General features: G+C 35.8%; 2 protein-coding genes across 2 annotated transcripts in view; both read right to left on the minus strand.

Annotated features, from left to right (window-relative positions):
• The window catches only part of poc1b (POC1 centriolar protein B), a 68,288-nt gene extending 51,290 nt beyond the window's left edge, over positions 1–16,998 (minus strand). The window contains exons 1-10 of the mRNA XM_073831841.1: positions 16,884–16,998; positions 14,505–14,589; positions 14,261–14,432; positions 11,246–11,425; positions 11,055–11,162; positions 10,851–10,966; positions 10,632–10,765; positions 9,323–9,391; positions 9,088–9,240; positions 8,813–8,890 (exon numbers count right to left, since the gene is read on the minus strand). Of these exons, the coding sequence (XP_073687942.1) occupies positions 8,813–8,890; positions 9,088–9,240; positions 9,323–9,391; positions 10,632–10,765; positions 10,851–10,966; positions 11,055–11,162; positions 11,246–11,425; positions 14,261–14,432; positions 14,505–14,589; positions 16,884–16,898 (1,110 nt within the window). The 5' untranslated portion in view covers positions 16,899–16,998. The remainder of the gene's footprint in view (positions 1–8,812; positions 8,891–9,087; positions 9,241–9,322; positions 9,392–10,631; positions 10,766–10,850; positions 10,967–11,054; positions 11,163–11,245; positions 11,426–14,260; positions 14,433–14,504; positions 14,590–16,883) is intronic.
• The window catches only part of LOC141301386 (solute carrier family 23 member 2), a 321,093-nt gene that overhangs the window by 171,776 nt on the left and 132,028 nt on the right, over positions 1–17,289 (minus strand). The gene's annotated exons all lie outside the window — the stretch shown is intronic.

Raw genomic sequence — 17,289 nt, forward strand, 5'->3', positions numbered from 1 at the left:
CAAAGAAACAAATAAAATAGAATAAAACCAAAATTCACTGCATTTCAATAGTTTGGTTTTAGTAGATTGTGATTCATCAAAGAAATAAAATAAAACAAATAAAATAAAATTCACATTTCAAAAGTTTGGTTTCAGTATATTTTAGACTTTTTGAAGAAATAAATACTTCTATTCAGCAAGTGAAGACAGTAAAGACATTTATAACGATACAACAAATGTCTATTTTAAATAAATACTGCTCTTTTGAACTTTGATTAATCAAAGAAACAAATAAAATAACATTTACTGCATTTAAAAATTTGAAGCCTTTATTGCAAATTAAATAAGTAAATAAGTTAAATACAAATAAAGTAAAGATGTTTTTAATTTATTCAGTTAAATAAAAATAAAGATTCCCTGCATTTCAAAAGCTAAGTTTCAGTATATTTTGATTAATCAAAGAAACAATAAAACAAAATAAAACAAAAATTCACTGCATTTCAAAAGTTTGGTTTCAGTAGAATTTGGATTTTCTTTTAAGGAATAAATACTTCTATTCAGCAAGTGAAGATGGTAAACATATTTATAATGATACAACAAATGTCTGTTTTAAATAAGTACTGTTCTTTTGAACTTATGATTCATCAAAAAAAAAAAAAAAAAAAAAAAATAGAATAAAACCAAAATTCACTGCATTTCAAAAGTTTGGTTTTAGTAGATTGTGATTCATCAAAGAAATAAAATAAAATAAAATAAAATAAAAATTCACATTTCAAAAGTTTGGTTTAAGCAGATTTTAGATTTTTTGAAGAAATAAATACTTCTATTCACTAAGATTCACTACATTTCAAAAGTTAAGTTTCAGTATATTTTGATTAATCAAAGAAACAATAAAATAAAATTAAATTAATCAAAGAAACAAAAAATAAAATAAAATAAAATAAAGATTAAAAAAAATAACAATTAAAAAAAATTAAATTTAAAAAATACAATTTTACTGTTCTGTCATAGAATAATATCTGAATGGAAGGGGTTGTGCAGATGGACAGTACAGTGAGTGAATTGCACCTCACCGTTTGCCTTTGAGGTGTCCCTGTTACCTGCAATAGTACAGGCCCACTATTTTTAGTATCAATGTCGACGGACTGTCAGCGTATTTTAAGCTATGCCCCTCCGGGCCACCATATACCCTTGAGAGAGAGCTCATGGAGAGAAACAGAGAAAGAGAAAGAAATGTCAGATGGAGGGAAAAAAAACAGACTCGAAGCCAGATTCTGATAAGGTCCTTTCAACTCTACATTTAATGTGACGGTGCTCCATTGTGACAGGTACTTAAGATGAGGTCTGGACTGTTTAGGAACCATCTGCTTAAATGGAGGAAGTGAGATCAGCCATTAAGTTAAAGTGCCAGTGTGACTCAATGGACGGAACGGCTCTATTCTAATAGAGGGGTCAATAGCCTTTGGTGGAACTCGAAAAGCCACAGATAAAACATGAATGGAAAAACAAGATGAAAGGGACGGATGAAAAGCAACGTTTAAAGGAGCTCACTTCCAGAACAAAAATGTATGGATAATGTACTCACCCCCTTGTCATCCAAGATGTTCATGTCTTTTTTCTTCAGTTGTAAAGAAATTATGTTTTAGGAGAAAAACATTTCAGGATTTCTCTCCATATAATGGACTTCTATTTGAGTTTGAACTTCCAAAATGCAGTTTAAATGCAGCTTCAAAGGGCTCTAAACAATCCCAGCCGAGGAAGAAGGGTCTTACCTAGCGAAACAATCAGTTATTTTCTAAAAAAAAAAAAAAAAAAAAGACAATTTATATACTTTTTAACCTCAAATGCTCGTCTTAAGACTGAAGACAGAAAGACATGACAAAAAAAGAATATAAATTGTCTTTTTTTTTTCTAAATAACAATTCGTTTTGCTAGATAAGACCCTTCTTCCTCAAATGGGATCATTTGGAGCCCTTCGAAGCTGCATTTAAACTGCATTTTAGAAGTTCAAACTCGGGGGCACCATAGAAGTCCACTATATGGAGAGAAACCCTGAAATGTTTTCCTCAGAAAACAGTTTCTTTACAACTGAAGACAGAAAGATATGAAAAAAAGTATATAAATTGTAATTTTTTTTAGAAAATAACCAATCGTTTCACTGGTTAAGACCCTTTTTCCTCAAATGGGATTGTTTAGAGCCCTTTCGAAGCTGCATTTAAACTGCATTTTGGAAGTTCAAACTCGGGAGCAGCATAGAAGTCCATTATATAGAGAGAAATCCTAAAATGTTTTCCTCGGAAAACAATTTCTTTACGACTGAAGACAGAAAGACATGAAAAAAAAAGTATATAAATTGTAATTTTTTTTAGAAAATAACCAATCGTTTCGTTAGATAAGACCTTTCTTCCTCAAATGGGATCCTTTAGAGCCCTTCAAAGCTGCATTTAAACTGCATTTTGGAAGTTCAAACTCGGGGGCACCATAGAAGTCCATTATATAGAGAGAAATTCTGAAATGTTTTCTTCAGAAAACAGTTTCTTTACGACTGAAGACAGAAAGACATGAAAAATAAATACATAAATTGTAATTTTTCTTAGAAATGAACCAATCGTTTCACTAGATAAGACCCTTCTTCCTCAAATGGGATTGTTTAGAGCCCTTCGAAACAGCATTTAAACTGCATTTTGGAAGTTCAAACTCGGGGGCACCATAGAAGTCCATTATATGGAGAGAAATCCTCGGAAAAATTTCTTCACGACTGAAGACAGAAAGACATGAACATCTTGGATGACAAGGCAGTGAGTACATTATCTGTAAATTTTTGAGCTGGAAGTGAACTACTCCTTTAATGGAGGAAAAAGAAAGGAAGAGGGGTAGACGGACACAATAGGTGAGAAACAAGATGAAATATTAAGGCGGACACTGAGTTCTGGGTGCGGCCGACACTAAATAAGTGATGAACCTGCCCGGGTTCCTGTGTCTTTGATGTGCGAGCGCCTGTTTGTCTGCTGGAGTCCCCGTCTGAGGTCCCTGGGTCAGCGCAGGGGATTATGGGCCGGATGAGACTTTCGCATTGACCTTTTCTATTATCTGCCTCAGTTTGCGCTCTCAGGAGAATCCAGAAAAGGTGCAATAGCACCAGAGCTGATGCCGCCCACATAACAAAAGAAAATTTGCAATAACACGACTGCGCTTGCATAACCATAACACATATTTCCACACTGTACCACCTACATTACAGCAATGACAAGGTGTGATGTATGCTTCACCGTATAGGTAGAGTAAACAGCTCGGAAAAGCACAAACAATGCACTGTGATTCAAATCAATGAGCGCTTCCTGCTGACGGCTCTTGTTTTTTTGCTTGAGGATGGCAAGTCACTCTCTCTCCGTGTAAGGCTATCTTTCTCAAAGCTCTCCCGGTGGAAAGTGAACCTTCCCCTGGGCCATTCTATCTTTAGCAATTTACTTCCGTCATGTCACGTCTTGTCACCGGAGCCGGTGGCAGGCCTTCGAGCTGGTATCCACACCTCGCGGCCACCCAATCTCCTGCTCTTTACAATACAGGAAGAGGCTCTTTGCCTGCTTCCTGTCTGTCACCCCTACAAGCAACCTTCAGAAACATAACACCAGGTGGTGCGCACACATTTAAAGACCCTCCAACAAACGTGCACACACTGAGTTGCATGTATAATTTAATCAACTATATATAAACAATAAAAACAATTTAGCAATTTAAAACACAAATGAAGATACTTTTGATAAAATCCGAGAGCTTTCTGACCCTGCATAGACAGCAACGCAAATACTACGTTCAAGGCCCAGAAAGGTAGTAGGGACATTGTTAAAATAGTTAAATGTGACATCAGTGGTTCAACCTTAATTTTATGAAGCTACGAGAATACTTTTGGTGCACAAAGAAAACAAAAATAATAGCTTCATAAAATAACGGTTGCACCACTGATGGAGTATTTTAACAATGTCCTTACTACCTTTCTGAGACTTGAATGAGTCAGTTGCATTGCCGTCTATGCAGGGAAATCTCTTAGATTTCATCAAAAATATCTTAATTTGTGTTTTGAAGATGAACAAAGGTCTTAGAGGTTTGTAATAACATAAGGGTGAGCACTTAATGATCGAATTTTAATTTTTGGGTCAACTATCCTTTTAAACACTAATTTGAAAGCACTTTTGCAAATGCATTTAAAAAACCTTTTCTCACACTTTATTTATAGGAACCACACTATATTATGTCTTCAACTACTATGTACTAACATTTAAATTAACCTTTTGATACAATACACATACTACATACATGTTTTTGCATTGTACTTTTATTTATTTTTTTATATACCTGCATGTAATTAAATAAATTTAATTAAAGAAATTAAATTGTAGAAGGACTTTTATAGAGAATTTCACACTTCCTAAACTGCTGAACTGTGTTGAACAGAAGCATATTGTTGAACAATTTTAAATACTGATTTGCGGGATGTCAAAATTAAAATCCTTTATAATCAAATATATAGAATATTAAAATAATTACAGTCAAACCAAAAATTATTCAGACACCAGACATAATAAAAAAGTGTTACTAGTGGGTGCAGGACACTATAGTTCTATTATGTAAGGGAGCAAAATAAACTAAACTGTGACATATTATGCCCAAAAATTCTTCATACAGTGGACTTCAAGTAAAATTGATAAAAATTTGGGACCAACAATTACTTAGACACTTTGACCTGACCATGTTTTGCTTTTTAAACCACTTTTACACCACAGACTGAACAAAATTAAGCATTGCTTGGTAATTGGTCAAGTATTTATAATAAATATGATAATATGATGCATTTGGATTTCCATCTATTATTGATAGTAGAAAGTTTGCAAGGGAGTGCGATACAAAAAAAAGTGACGCAACTAACCACTGCTAACCACCAGACCTAAGAGTTCTTTGACAGAAACTATTTGTCCGTGACTTGAGTGTTTTTGAGACATTTGGGTCTTGGCCTGTTCGCTGCAATTCAGATTCCTTTGAACTTGCTCAGGTTGCCTATGCATGGCAGACCTAATGGTCCTAATGCATCAGGGAGTCAACAAGGACCAAGATGCTAAGGAGTTCCTCTAAATGAAGACCACGTCACTGCACACACACACATATTCGAGCTGAAAGCAATCTAGAGAGAGTCAGTCAAGAGGAAGTGATGGCAGGAAGCGTCACACAAAAAGGCGCCACGGGTCATACTTCTCTCTGCCGTCCACTTCCTCCTGTCTCTGCTCCCACGCACGCAAGGCAGGGAAGCAGAATGAGGAAACTCTGCCCTAAGGGACTGTGGGATGCTCAGGGCCAGATAATGACAGGGTTTCCCTGTAAATGGGCCCTGACAGGTCGGATTCGGGAGGGCATCCTGGATTGAACTGAGCCAACGTTGTTAAGTATGAATGGAGTGAGTGAATGTGAATGTGTGCACTATGGCTAATTTTTACTAGTCAACTTGTCATCCCGAAGAGCAGCTGACTAGTCAGTGGGTTAATGTTTACTTTATGTGAATGACTCAAAATGTGCCATGCAACTTCAGCAGCCTTTTTTGTTTCCGGAAAGAGGCGTTCATTAAATGTAGCTTTAAGATTCACAAACAAATGACTCCTATGAGCTGGTTCTTTTAATGACTAGTTTAAAAAGACCGGTTTAAAATAGTCCCTGTGTAATTTACAGCATTAGCAGAGAGCAAATGTCTTGCATTTCTTGTCATAACAACTGAAATACACCTAAATTTAAATCAGAACTGAATTCAAAACTTGTGAATCAGAATCAAATCCAGATGGGGCAGCCGTGGCCTAATGGTTAGAGAGTCGGACTTGTAACCCAAAGGTTGCAGGTTCGAGTCTCAGGTCCGGCAGGGATTGTCGGTGGGGGGAGTGAATCACCAGCGCTCTCTCCACCCTCCATACCACGACTGAGGTGAGTCCCTTGAGCAAGGCACCGTACCCCCAACTGCTTCCCGGGCGCCGCAGCAATGGCTGCCCACTGCTCCGGGTGTGTGTTCATGGTGTGTGTGTTCACTACTGTGTGTGTGCACTTGGATGGGTTAAATGCAGAGCACAAATTCCTAGTATGGGTCACCATACTTGGCCTCACGTCACCCCTTTCCTTCCTTTCCTTTCCAAAAACATGAATGTGGTAGCTGCATATGATCAACACATATCTAGTGATTCTAGTCAATGAGTGTGCAGGGGTCCAAGCCGGACAATTGTTTTCTCTGTGCGGTACAGTGTGTACAGACAAAAGGGACAAATGGAAGAGAGAGAGAGAGAGAGAGATATAGCGAGTGAGAGAGCTAAAGTCACAGTGTGGAGGAGTCTATTATTAGTCTATGGCTCCAGCGGCAAAGTGAGGTCACATCAGAGCCCAGCTTTAGGCACGTGTGTGTGCTCTGTGTGTTTTTGCTTTCACGCTCGAGCTGCTCTACACAGCCAGAATCAAAAAAAAAAGAGGGAGATTGAGAGGGGGAGAGAAAGGGCCAGAGAAAGAGACTTCCTGTAAACACGCGAGGCACTCACAGTCTGTTGTGCGCCGTCTCGCAGCATTTCCTCAATCCGCTTGTAAAGCAGAAAGCGCAGCATTTTGCACGGAAGCGTGAGGACATTCCCATAATTCGGATCAAAACAGGGCACGCAATAAACAAGAAAGGTTTGGAAAGCTGCCGGCCACACAAACAGTCCAAATTTTGAGTTTCTTTGAAAACCTGCCACATTAATAGTCATCATGTGCCTTATTCGCTGTAATTATACAGTGGGGATCAAAAACACTAAGGCCACAAGCAAAAATGCTTCTATTCATTCATTCATTCATTCATTCATGTAATATATTATTACTATTATTTTATAACTTATTATGTTATTATATAATATATATATTTAAATTAAATTAGAAATGACATTATATTTAATATAAATATAACTACTTTTTTAATTGAAGTGAAATTGAAGTGAAAACAGTGAGAGATTAAAATGTATTTTAAAATTATATTAAATATAAAAATATTGTAGTTTCAAAACAATTATAGTTTCAAATTATTATATATTGTATAATATATATTGAAATTAAATTAGCAATTACATTATATTTAATATAAATACAATCTTTTTATCACAATTTATAGCATCAGAATAGCAATGCATTTCCACCGGTCTTAGTACACGATATAACTACAGAAGAGTCAAGTTTTAAATAGGACAAATATGGAAACTCGTTGGACATTTTTGAACGCGATGCTATTGGTCTAATAGGATTCAACAATCTATGCTAAGCTATGCTAAAAGTGATATCACCAGAACAGGAGAACAGCTGAATGGATTTCAAAACGGTAAAACTCAACTTATTAACTCGGGGGGAGTTGGAGAATGAGCCTATTTCCAAAAAAAGTGGAGTGTTCCTTTAAATATAAATTGTCAGTTTTAAATGTGTTTTTTTTTTTTTGACAAATTATAGATTTAAATTAATATATATTATTGTTATTTGATAAGTATTTAAATTAAATTAGAAATTACACAATATTTAATATAAATGTATTTTTTAATCACAAATTATAATATCAGAATAGCAACTTGAGTGAAAAATTGGTAGAAAATAAACATTTATTTAATAATTATATTAAATACAAATATTTTTTTTTGACAAATTATAGTTTAAAATTAATATATATTATTATATACTATATATTTAAATTAAATTAGAAATGACTTTATATTTAATATAAATATATTTATTTTTAATCATAAATTATAGTATCAAAATTAGCTATTTGAGTGAAAACTTGGTGAAAATTTAACATGAATTTATTAATTATATTAATATATATATATATATATAATTTTTTGACAAATTATTTATTATTCTGTAATATATACTGACATTAAATTAGCAATAACATTACATTTAATATAAATATATTTATTTTGTAATCACAAATTATTGCAATCAGAATAGCAATTTAAGGGAAAACTTAGCGAAAAATGAACATGAATTTAATAATTATATTAAATATATTGATTTTTTAAAATAAATTGTAGTTTCAAACTATTATATGGTATTATATAATATATTAAAATTATATTAGAATTTCCATTATATTTAATGTAAATATATTTATTTTTAAATCACAAATTAATAGCAATTTGAGTGAAAAAAATCTACATGAATGTATCAATTTAACAAATGAATTAATAATTATATTGAATGTATAGTATATTTACATTTTCATTACAAATTATAGTATCAGAGCAGCAGTGAAAACATCAATTAATATCGACATTAATTTAATAGTTATATTTAATATAAATATATGTAATTTCTTACTGCAAATGATAGTATCAGAACAGCAATTTAAGTGAAAATGTAGTGAAAAATGAACATGAATTTAAAAATTATATTTAATTACATTTATTTTTCATTACAAATTATATATCAGTATACCAATTTGAGTGAAAACCATAAACATGAATTTAATATTTTCTTAAGATTTTGTCCCCCTTTTTGTTTCATGACAGCATGCTAGATTATTAATGTGGTCTCAGATTTTAAACCCCCCTGTCTTAAAAAGAAAACCATATTTGCCAAACAACAAAAGCGTATGAAGTAGACAAAACCACAATAATGTTAAAAATACTGATGAGATGAGGAGTGATTATTTAAAAAGAAGACATGACAAAAGAGTGGCAGTGACTGCAGTGACAACACACACCGTTCAGTGAGGGCTCAACATTAGCTAGCCTATATCTCCCTCTAATGGTTGAGCTATATTAACCAGTTCCTGTAAGAATTCAGATCTTACCGCTGTGGAGAAAAAAACACGTCCCACTTCAACCACCTGAGGGTCACCAGACTGAGTATCAGCAACAATTGGATTAATCTAAGGAAATGAGAGCATTGACGTCAACAAGCGATTATTACAAACACGAATGTAGTGTGAACGTCACAGAGCTAACACACTAACTGAAATGTCGGATTGATCACAGTGTTGACGCTGTACCAACCCCCGTGGGGAAAATCAGTACTGTTTGTGAAACACATGAGTACTGTAGTAGCAGTGCAGTTGTGGCCACTGACCTCTACGGTGCCATTCTGAGCATTGTGCCGGTGAGATGATCGAGGGTGAATGTCCATCAGGTGTGGAGGAGGATCTGGAGTGACTCGTTTGCTATGTCTGTTCAAAAGATCTCTGTAATTCAGCGAATCGAAGTTGGTCTTCCACATGAGAACCTGAAACCCAGACGATCACAAGCATGAGTGACATCAACCTGATAGTAATTGGATAGTAAAACAAGCATTACATCACAATTACCTGAGAATCAGCACCTCCTGAAGCAAACAGATCTCCGTCTCGAGAAAACGCAACAGCCAATACTGGACCCTGAGAGCAGGGGAAGAAAAGGCTTTATGGCTTTTCCTATAAAGATGGGCTGTTGAATGCAGGACTATAGGACTAGATACTTTTACAACTGAAGGAATAGTTCACCCAAAATTAAAGCATACACTCCCTCACGTCATTCTAAACCTGTTTGGCCATTTATTTTTTCAATAACACTTGACAATAAAGTCCAATTAGTTAACATTGGTTACTGCATCAGCTAACAAAAACTAACATAATCACATTTGTTACAGTAATTATTAATCTTTGTTAATGTTAGTTACTAAAAATAAAAATGTTCACTGTTAGTTCATGATTTTAATTTTAACTTTAAAGTATTAGTGAATGTTGAAAATATTACTGACTAAGATTAATAAATGCTTATTTAAAGTATTTTTCATTTTTAGTTCATGTAAACAAACAAAGTGCCTTATTGTGAAGTGTTTTTTTTTAAAGTGTATCAAAATAGCAATTTGAGTGAAAACTTGGTGAAAAATGAATATGAATTTAATAATTATATTAAACTGAATATTATTAATATTGCTTATTTAAATTATTTTTCATTTTTAGTTAATGCTAACTAATAAAGTTAACTTATGTTAACAAATGGTACCTTATTATAAAGTGTTTTTTTAAATAAAAATAAAGTTTGTTCATTTTTTTTTATTTATTTTTTTTTATTTAGATATTTTTTTATTATTAATAATATTATTTTTACGTGGCTCTAGCCATACAATGACAGTGTATAATCATGACTGTAAAGCTCCGAAACTGGAAAAAATAATAATAATAAATAAGTTAAATAATGTAATATTCATCTTTATTAAAGAAATATGGACGAGTAACATAAAAAATTAAGTGTAAGTGACCAAATATTACTTTTCAAATAAATTTTTTTAAACATAATATTATTTTACAATTTTATTAATTTTGATTATTTAAATATATATAAGTATTAAAATATTTCATATATATATATAAGAAAATTATAAATTCTAAATATAAAGTGTAATTATTACAATTCTTACACACACACACATATATATATATATATATATATATATATATATATATATATATATATATAGCGTATGGCTACAACTATGTACATATAAAACAAAATCTACTTTTGCGTCCCACTGAAAAAAATATCAGAATATGGGTTTAAAATAAGATGCTGGTGAGTAAACTAGGACAGAATCACAATTTCTCAATTTCTACTCTATTGGCAGGAGGGTGACACCTTGTGGCCGTGAAGGGTGTAAATGAGCCTCCCCTCCAGGAGGTCCAAGATCTTCATTGTACTGTCACTGGAACCACTGATCAGATAGTTTCCGGATGGATGGAAGGAAAAGCAGTTGACCCCGGCACTATGAACTGCAAGACAAAGTTAAATACTTAAAAACAAGGCTACTAAAAATAAATGAACTTGTATGAAGTGAAACAAACACTTTTCTACTACCTCTGTAATGTTGTAATAACTTGTTTGTACGAATATCCCAGATTTTTAATGTGTTATCTGCTCCTGATGATGCAATGCACGTGCCACTGGAATTGAAGTCCACAAAAGTTGCTGACCTAAACAGTAAATATGAAATATCAGTAAACTTGAACCTAAAAAGCAAAGATTAAGAAAAATAATAATAATAAAACGCTCAATTCTTACCCTCCATAGTCTGTAAAAATGTTGATGCACTGTCGTGAGGATGTATCCCAGAGGCGAACCGTCCTGTCATCACCACAGGAAGCAACAAGACGACCATCTGGTGAAAACCTGACAGGCACAGACCAAGCGAGAGTGAGAGAAATCCCACTTTATGTGGCAAAACAGGAAAGGTTACACGAATAGTCTCATACCTCGCACAGCGCACCCAGTTGGTGTGCCGGTTGAGAGAGTAGAGGAACTTCTTCCGTTCGACACCCCACACTTTCACAGTCTTGTCATCTGAGGCAGTGACCAGCCTTTGGCCATCGCTGGAGAACTGAACGCTTCGAACACTCGCTGTGTGAGCTTTGAACACAGTTGATTCGCCCTTTCTGTAACACACATGTAGAATAAGATACACTTCCAGTCAAAAGTTTTTGAACAGTAAGATTTTTAATGCTTTTTAAAGAAACGTCTAGGTTACGAAGGTAACCCTCGTTCCCTGAAGGAGGGAACGGAGACGTTACATTGGGAATCGCCTGAGAGACCAATCATCTCTGAGCCTTATTCAAAGGGCCAATGAACATTGGCGAGTGGTATTTGCATGCCGAACCACTCCCCCGTACATACGGGTATAAAGAGGGCGGCATTACAACCACTCAATCAGGTTTTCGCTGAGGAGCCGGATCAAGCCAGGGGCGTGGCAGGGGAATGTAATGTCTCCGTTCCCTCCTTCAGGGAACGAGGGTTACCTTCGTAACCTAGACGTTCCCCTTCAGTCGAATCACTTCGACGTTACATTGGGAACTTAGACCCATGGAAAAGGCCACGACCCTGACGCCGCGTTACGCACAACGCCACGTGCCGGCAGGTCTTCCCAGACGTGTCCGCAGGTGGTCATTGTAACGTAACCTTCCCAACGCCCTGAGGGCCAATAAAGGGGGCCCCACAAGGATGCCAGTTTTACTGAAGCATGGGTTAGGGGGGGCGGAGCACATGAGATCTTTACATGTGGAATGAAAGTTAATTCAATATATCCATAAGTCTTTAGGGATATACAAAGAAAACAGCGGCCTTCTGGCTGACCACTGGAAAAATACTGAGAAATATTGCCACAACCTGCGGGGCGAAGGAGACCCTGGCAGGAGCACAGTCAGAACTACTCCGCATTTAGCCCTGACTGCGGGGCATGGAGGACCCAGGGTTCACCAAGGGGCTACATCCTGGGGAATAGCGCACGGATCCTCGTGGGAATGGCGCAGCAAACCGACACCAGCCGACCTCCCGCTCACCTGAAGTCCTTATGTTAGGACACGGGAGGAGACGGCCTCTACGCGAAGGTTTATAAAACCTGGCGAAGGTATTTGGTGTCGCCCAGCCCGCAGCTCTAGAGATATCTGCTAGTGAGGCGCCATGAGCCAACGCATATGGAGAGGCAACACTCCGTTTGTGGAGTGGGCATGAACACCTAAGGGGCATGGCAGTCCCTGATATATGACAGGGAGATGGCATCTACCACCCAATAAGCCAACCTCTGTTTGGAGATAGCATTTCCTTTCTGCTGATCTCCGAAGCAAATAAGAGCTGCTCGGTGCGTGTGAAGTGCCGATTGTGGTCTACATACATGCGTAAAGCACGGACTGGACACAATCATCGCAGAAGCTGGGTCTGCCTCCTCCAGGGACAGAGTTCGCAGGTTCACCACCTGATCGCGGAAAGGCGTGGTGGGAACCTTGGGCACGTAGCCGGGCCGGGGTCTCAGGATTTACGTGAGAATCACCGGGCCCGAATTCTAGGCACGCTTTGCTGACAGAGAAAGCTTGTAGGTCCCCTACTCTCTGGAAGCCAGGGCCCTCAGGAGCGTTGTCTTAATTGACAGAAATCTCTGGCTCGAATGGGGCGTCCCGCAGGCCTTGGAGGGCGGCGGAGAGGTCCCATTTTTAGAGGGTATGAGGTGCGATCTGGGAGGATTCATCCTCCTGGCACCTCTGAGGAGCCTCTCGACCAGTGGGTGCTTACCTAGGGATGTTCCCTCTACTGCATCGTGATATACTGCGATAGCGGCAATACACACTTTGAGAGTCGAAGGGGACAGCCTGCGCTCCAACTTCTCTTGCAGGAAGGAAAACACTACTGCAATCGTCATCTCTGTGGGTCCTCTGTTGCGAGAGGAACAGTAGTCAGCAAACAGACCCCATCTCAGTGCGTAAGCCGCCTGTTAGGGGGAGCTCGTCGGACTGAGTGATAATTTCTATCACGGCCTCTGGAAGGCCGGAGGGGTCCGCGGGTGCCACCCGTGCCCATGCAGGGAGGGGCTGCCGAGAGGGATGGTTACTAAGACCTAAGTCCGGGTGGGCCATTTTCGTGCGCAACCAACAAGACTTACTCCTCGTCCTCCCTGAACTTGCACCGTTTGTGCAAGGAGGCTCGCTGGGGAAAAACGGCGTACTCGGGCCCCGGAGGTCAGCTGCGTGCCAGTGCCACTTTTGAGAAGAGGCAACTGGCAATGGGAGGAATCGGGAAGGGCGAGCGGATGTGGCTGGGCCTTGCCTTGCCGAAGCTCCGAGCTAGCTGCAACGTCACGGGGAGGAGTCGCCATTCTGCAGGGTGGGTGGACTGCCGTGGAGCTAGCTGCACGGTTGAGTTTCCCTGCTTCATGCGAATGGCAAGTAGCAAAATCTGCTACATTGGACTCCGTGGGAGCCGATGGTGGACAGGCTATAGTGCTCGTAGTACACGGCATCTCAACCAGAAATCTGAAACAGAAATCTTTTGTAACAATAAAAATGCCTTTATCATCACGTTTGATTAAAAATCATTTTTATAATTTATTTTCCAAAAAAAAATTAACTGACTCCTTTTAAATGTTACAAAAGCTTTTTATTTCTAATAAATGCTGATCTTTCGATCTTTCGATTCATTAAAGAATCCTGGAAAAATTTACTTAACTGTTTTAAATACTGATAATAATAACAAATGTTTTTTGAAGGATCACAGGAATAAATTACATTTTAAAATAGATTCAATTAGAAGACAGTTATTTTAAATAGTAAAGATATTTCAACATTTTACTGTTTTTGCTGTACTTTGGATCAAAAATATGCAGGCTTGGTGAGCATAAGAGATTTCTTTAAAAAAACATTAAAAAATCTTACTGTTCAAAGACTTTTGAATGGCAGTGTACGTAACACACTGAAACTCAAAAGGAGGCTTCTGCTTTTACTCACATGCTTGGAGTCCACAGTCGAACTGTCTGGTCTCTGGATGAAGATGCCACCAAGGAACCGCTTGGAGAAAAATGGACACCTGTAATGATATCTGTGTGGCCCACAAACCTGAACGCCCTAGCTTTAGGAGTGAGGTTCCAGATCATAAGGTTCTTGTCACAGGATCCAGTAGCTGCAAGAGAAGTTGCAAGTGGTTAAACTGGGATCTTCTCAGACTGAAAAAAAGAAGATAAATATGACATACCAAGCTGTTTATTATTGGGGCTGAAGTCGGCACAGGAAACAACATCTTTGTGACCTTTAAAATGCCTCTCAAGGGTGGGATCCTCCTGAAAAAATACATCATAGAAGAAGGTGTAAATATTTTAAATCCAAAAGTCTGACAGAATTATTTGTTTTGTTTTAGAGGCCTACCATGCTTTTTTTTTCAGTGCAAATTAAGTTTAGCATAATAATGTGAGTGAACATTATTTAAAACATTTTAACAAAATAAATAAACTGTTATTAGGTTAACTGATTTATAATTTGGTATTTGGTACTCCAGAAGATCTTAACAGATCTCTCTCTCTCTCTCTCTCTCTCTCTCTCTCTCTCTCTCTCTCTCTCTCTCTCTCTCTCTATATATATATATATATATATATATATATACACTGCCATTCAAAAGTTTTGGATCAGTAAGATTTTTAATGTTTTTTAAAGAATTCTCTTTTCTTACTTGATCAAAAATACAGAAAAAACTGTAATATTGTGAAATATTATTACAGTTTAAAATAAAGGATTTCTATTTTTAAAATATAATTTATTCCTGTGATGCAAAACTGAATATTCATTAGCCATTACTCCAGTCTTCAGTGTCACACGATCCTTCAGAAATCATTCTAATATGCTAGGTTATTACTTTTATTATCAAGTTTAGAAATAGTTGTGCTGTTCCTAATATTATTCGTGATTGTTTTTTCAGGATTCTTTGATGAATAAAATGGTAAAAAGACCAGCATTTATTCAAAATATAAATATTTTCTAACTGTCTTTGTTATCACGTTTTATCAATTTAACACATCCTTGCTAAACAAAATTATTAATTTCTTTAAAAAAAATAAAAACGTACTGACCACAAACGTTTAAATGGTAGTTTATATTGTTACAAAAGATTTATATTTGAAATAAATGCTGTCCTTTTTAACTTTTTATTTATTAAAGAATCCTAAAAAAAAAGTATCACAGGTTCTAAAAAAATATTGAGCAGCAAAGCTGTTTCAACATTGGTAATAAATCAGCATATTAGAATGATTTCGGAAAGATTGTGTGACACTGAAGACTGGCGTAATGATGCTGAAAATTCAGCTTTGCATCATAGGAATAAATTACATTTTAAAATATATTCACAAAGAAAACAGTTACTTCACATTGAAAGATTAGGATTTTAATGCATTTTAAAGAAGTCTCTTCTGCTCACAAAGCCTGCATTTTTTTATCCAAAGTACAGCAAAAACAAAAAAAATGTAGAAATATTTTTGCCATTTAATATAACTGTTTTCTATTTGAATATGTTTTAAAAATGTAATTTATTCCTGTGATTTCACAGCTGTATTTTTAGCATCATTACTCCAGTCACATGATCCTTCAGAAATCATTCTAATATTCTGATTTGGTGCTCAAAAAAAAGAAAAAAAAAAAAAAAATTATATATATATATATAAATAATGTTGAAAACAGCAGAGTACAATTTGTCAGGCTTCTTTGATGAATAGAAAGTTCAGCAGAACATAATTTATCTAAAATAGAATTCTTTGTAACATTATAAATGTCTTTATCATCACTTCAAAAGAATCTATGCTGAATAAAACGGAAAATATCAATTTCTATCATTTCTTTCCCCCCAAAAAATAAAAATTGTACTGAATCCAAGCTTTTGAATGGTATAGTGTATAATGTTACAAAAGTTTTTTTTATTTCAGATAAATGCTGTTCTTCTGAACTTTAATTCTTTTGAATGGTATAGTGTATAATGTTACAAAAGTTTTTTTTATTTCAGATAAATGCTGTTCTTCTGAACTTTAATTCATCAAAGAATCCTGAAAAAATGTACTCAACTGTTTTAAGTACTGATAATAATAATAATAATAAATGTTTCTTTAACAGCAAACCAGCATATTATGTAATGTAATGATGCTGAAAATTTAGCTTTGATCACAGAAATAAAAAATAAAATAAATAGAAAACAGTTATTTTAAATAGAAAAAATAAAAATAAAAATGTACTGTTTTTGCTGTACTTTGGATCAAATAAATGCAGGCTTGGTGAGCAGAAAGACTTCTTTAAAAACATTAAAAATCTTACTGTTCAAAAACTTTTGACTGGTAGTGAAAAAAGCATTCATACAAAAGTTTATTATAAATCGAATTTGGATGTCCAACAAACGATGGTAATACCATGGTACATGTTCAAAACACCATGATGGTAATAAGTTACCATATTTAAAAATTTACTAATTCCATAGTACTTTTTTATATTAGTGGTTAACACGAAACTTTCCAGCACAGTTGCACAGAGCTAAGTAAACCAACAACTATCTAAAATGTCCATATTCGCATTATAAAATGTTTCTAATAAGTCCTCTTACCATTACAGACGCCATTATTCCGGTAAAATTCAAAAAAGTGTCTGAATTTGGCACAGTTTGGTCTTGGTTTTACAAGTAAACAAGTGAAACTCCTTCATGTTGAGCCACTTCCCTTCTGTCAAACAAGCCGCGTTTAACCCAGACCAAACAAATCACGCTCGGAATCATCGAGTCAGCATGGCTAGTTGAACAGGATGCCGAAAAATGACTCAAAACTCCATTTAAGTCTAATAATTTACATGTATGCACCCTTATTTAGAATAACAAAATACTAATTTGGACATGTAAACGTCTACACCAACCGCTAATGTAACACATCCTCTTAATGCAACAGAAGGCGTGTTGGGATTAAATCTAAAATTTGCAAGCTTGTCTTGCGAAGATTATAATGTCTGTAGAGTCAGTG

This window comes from Garra rufa, chromosome 25 (assembly GCF_049309525.1).
Source record: "Garra rufa chromosome 25, GarRuf1.0, whole genome shotgun sequence".
Lineage (NCBI taxonomy): Eukaryota > Metazoa > Chordata > Actinopteri > Cypriniformes > Cyprinidae > Garra > Garra rufa.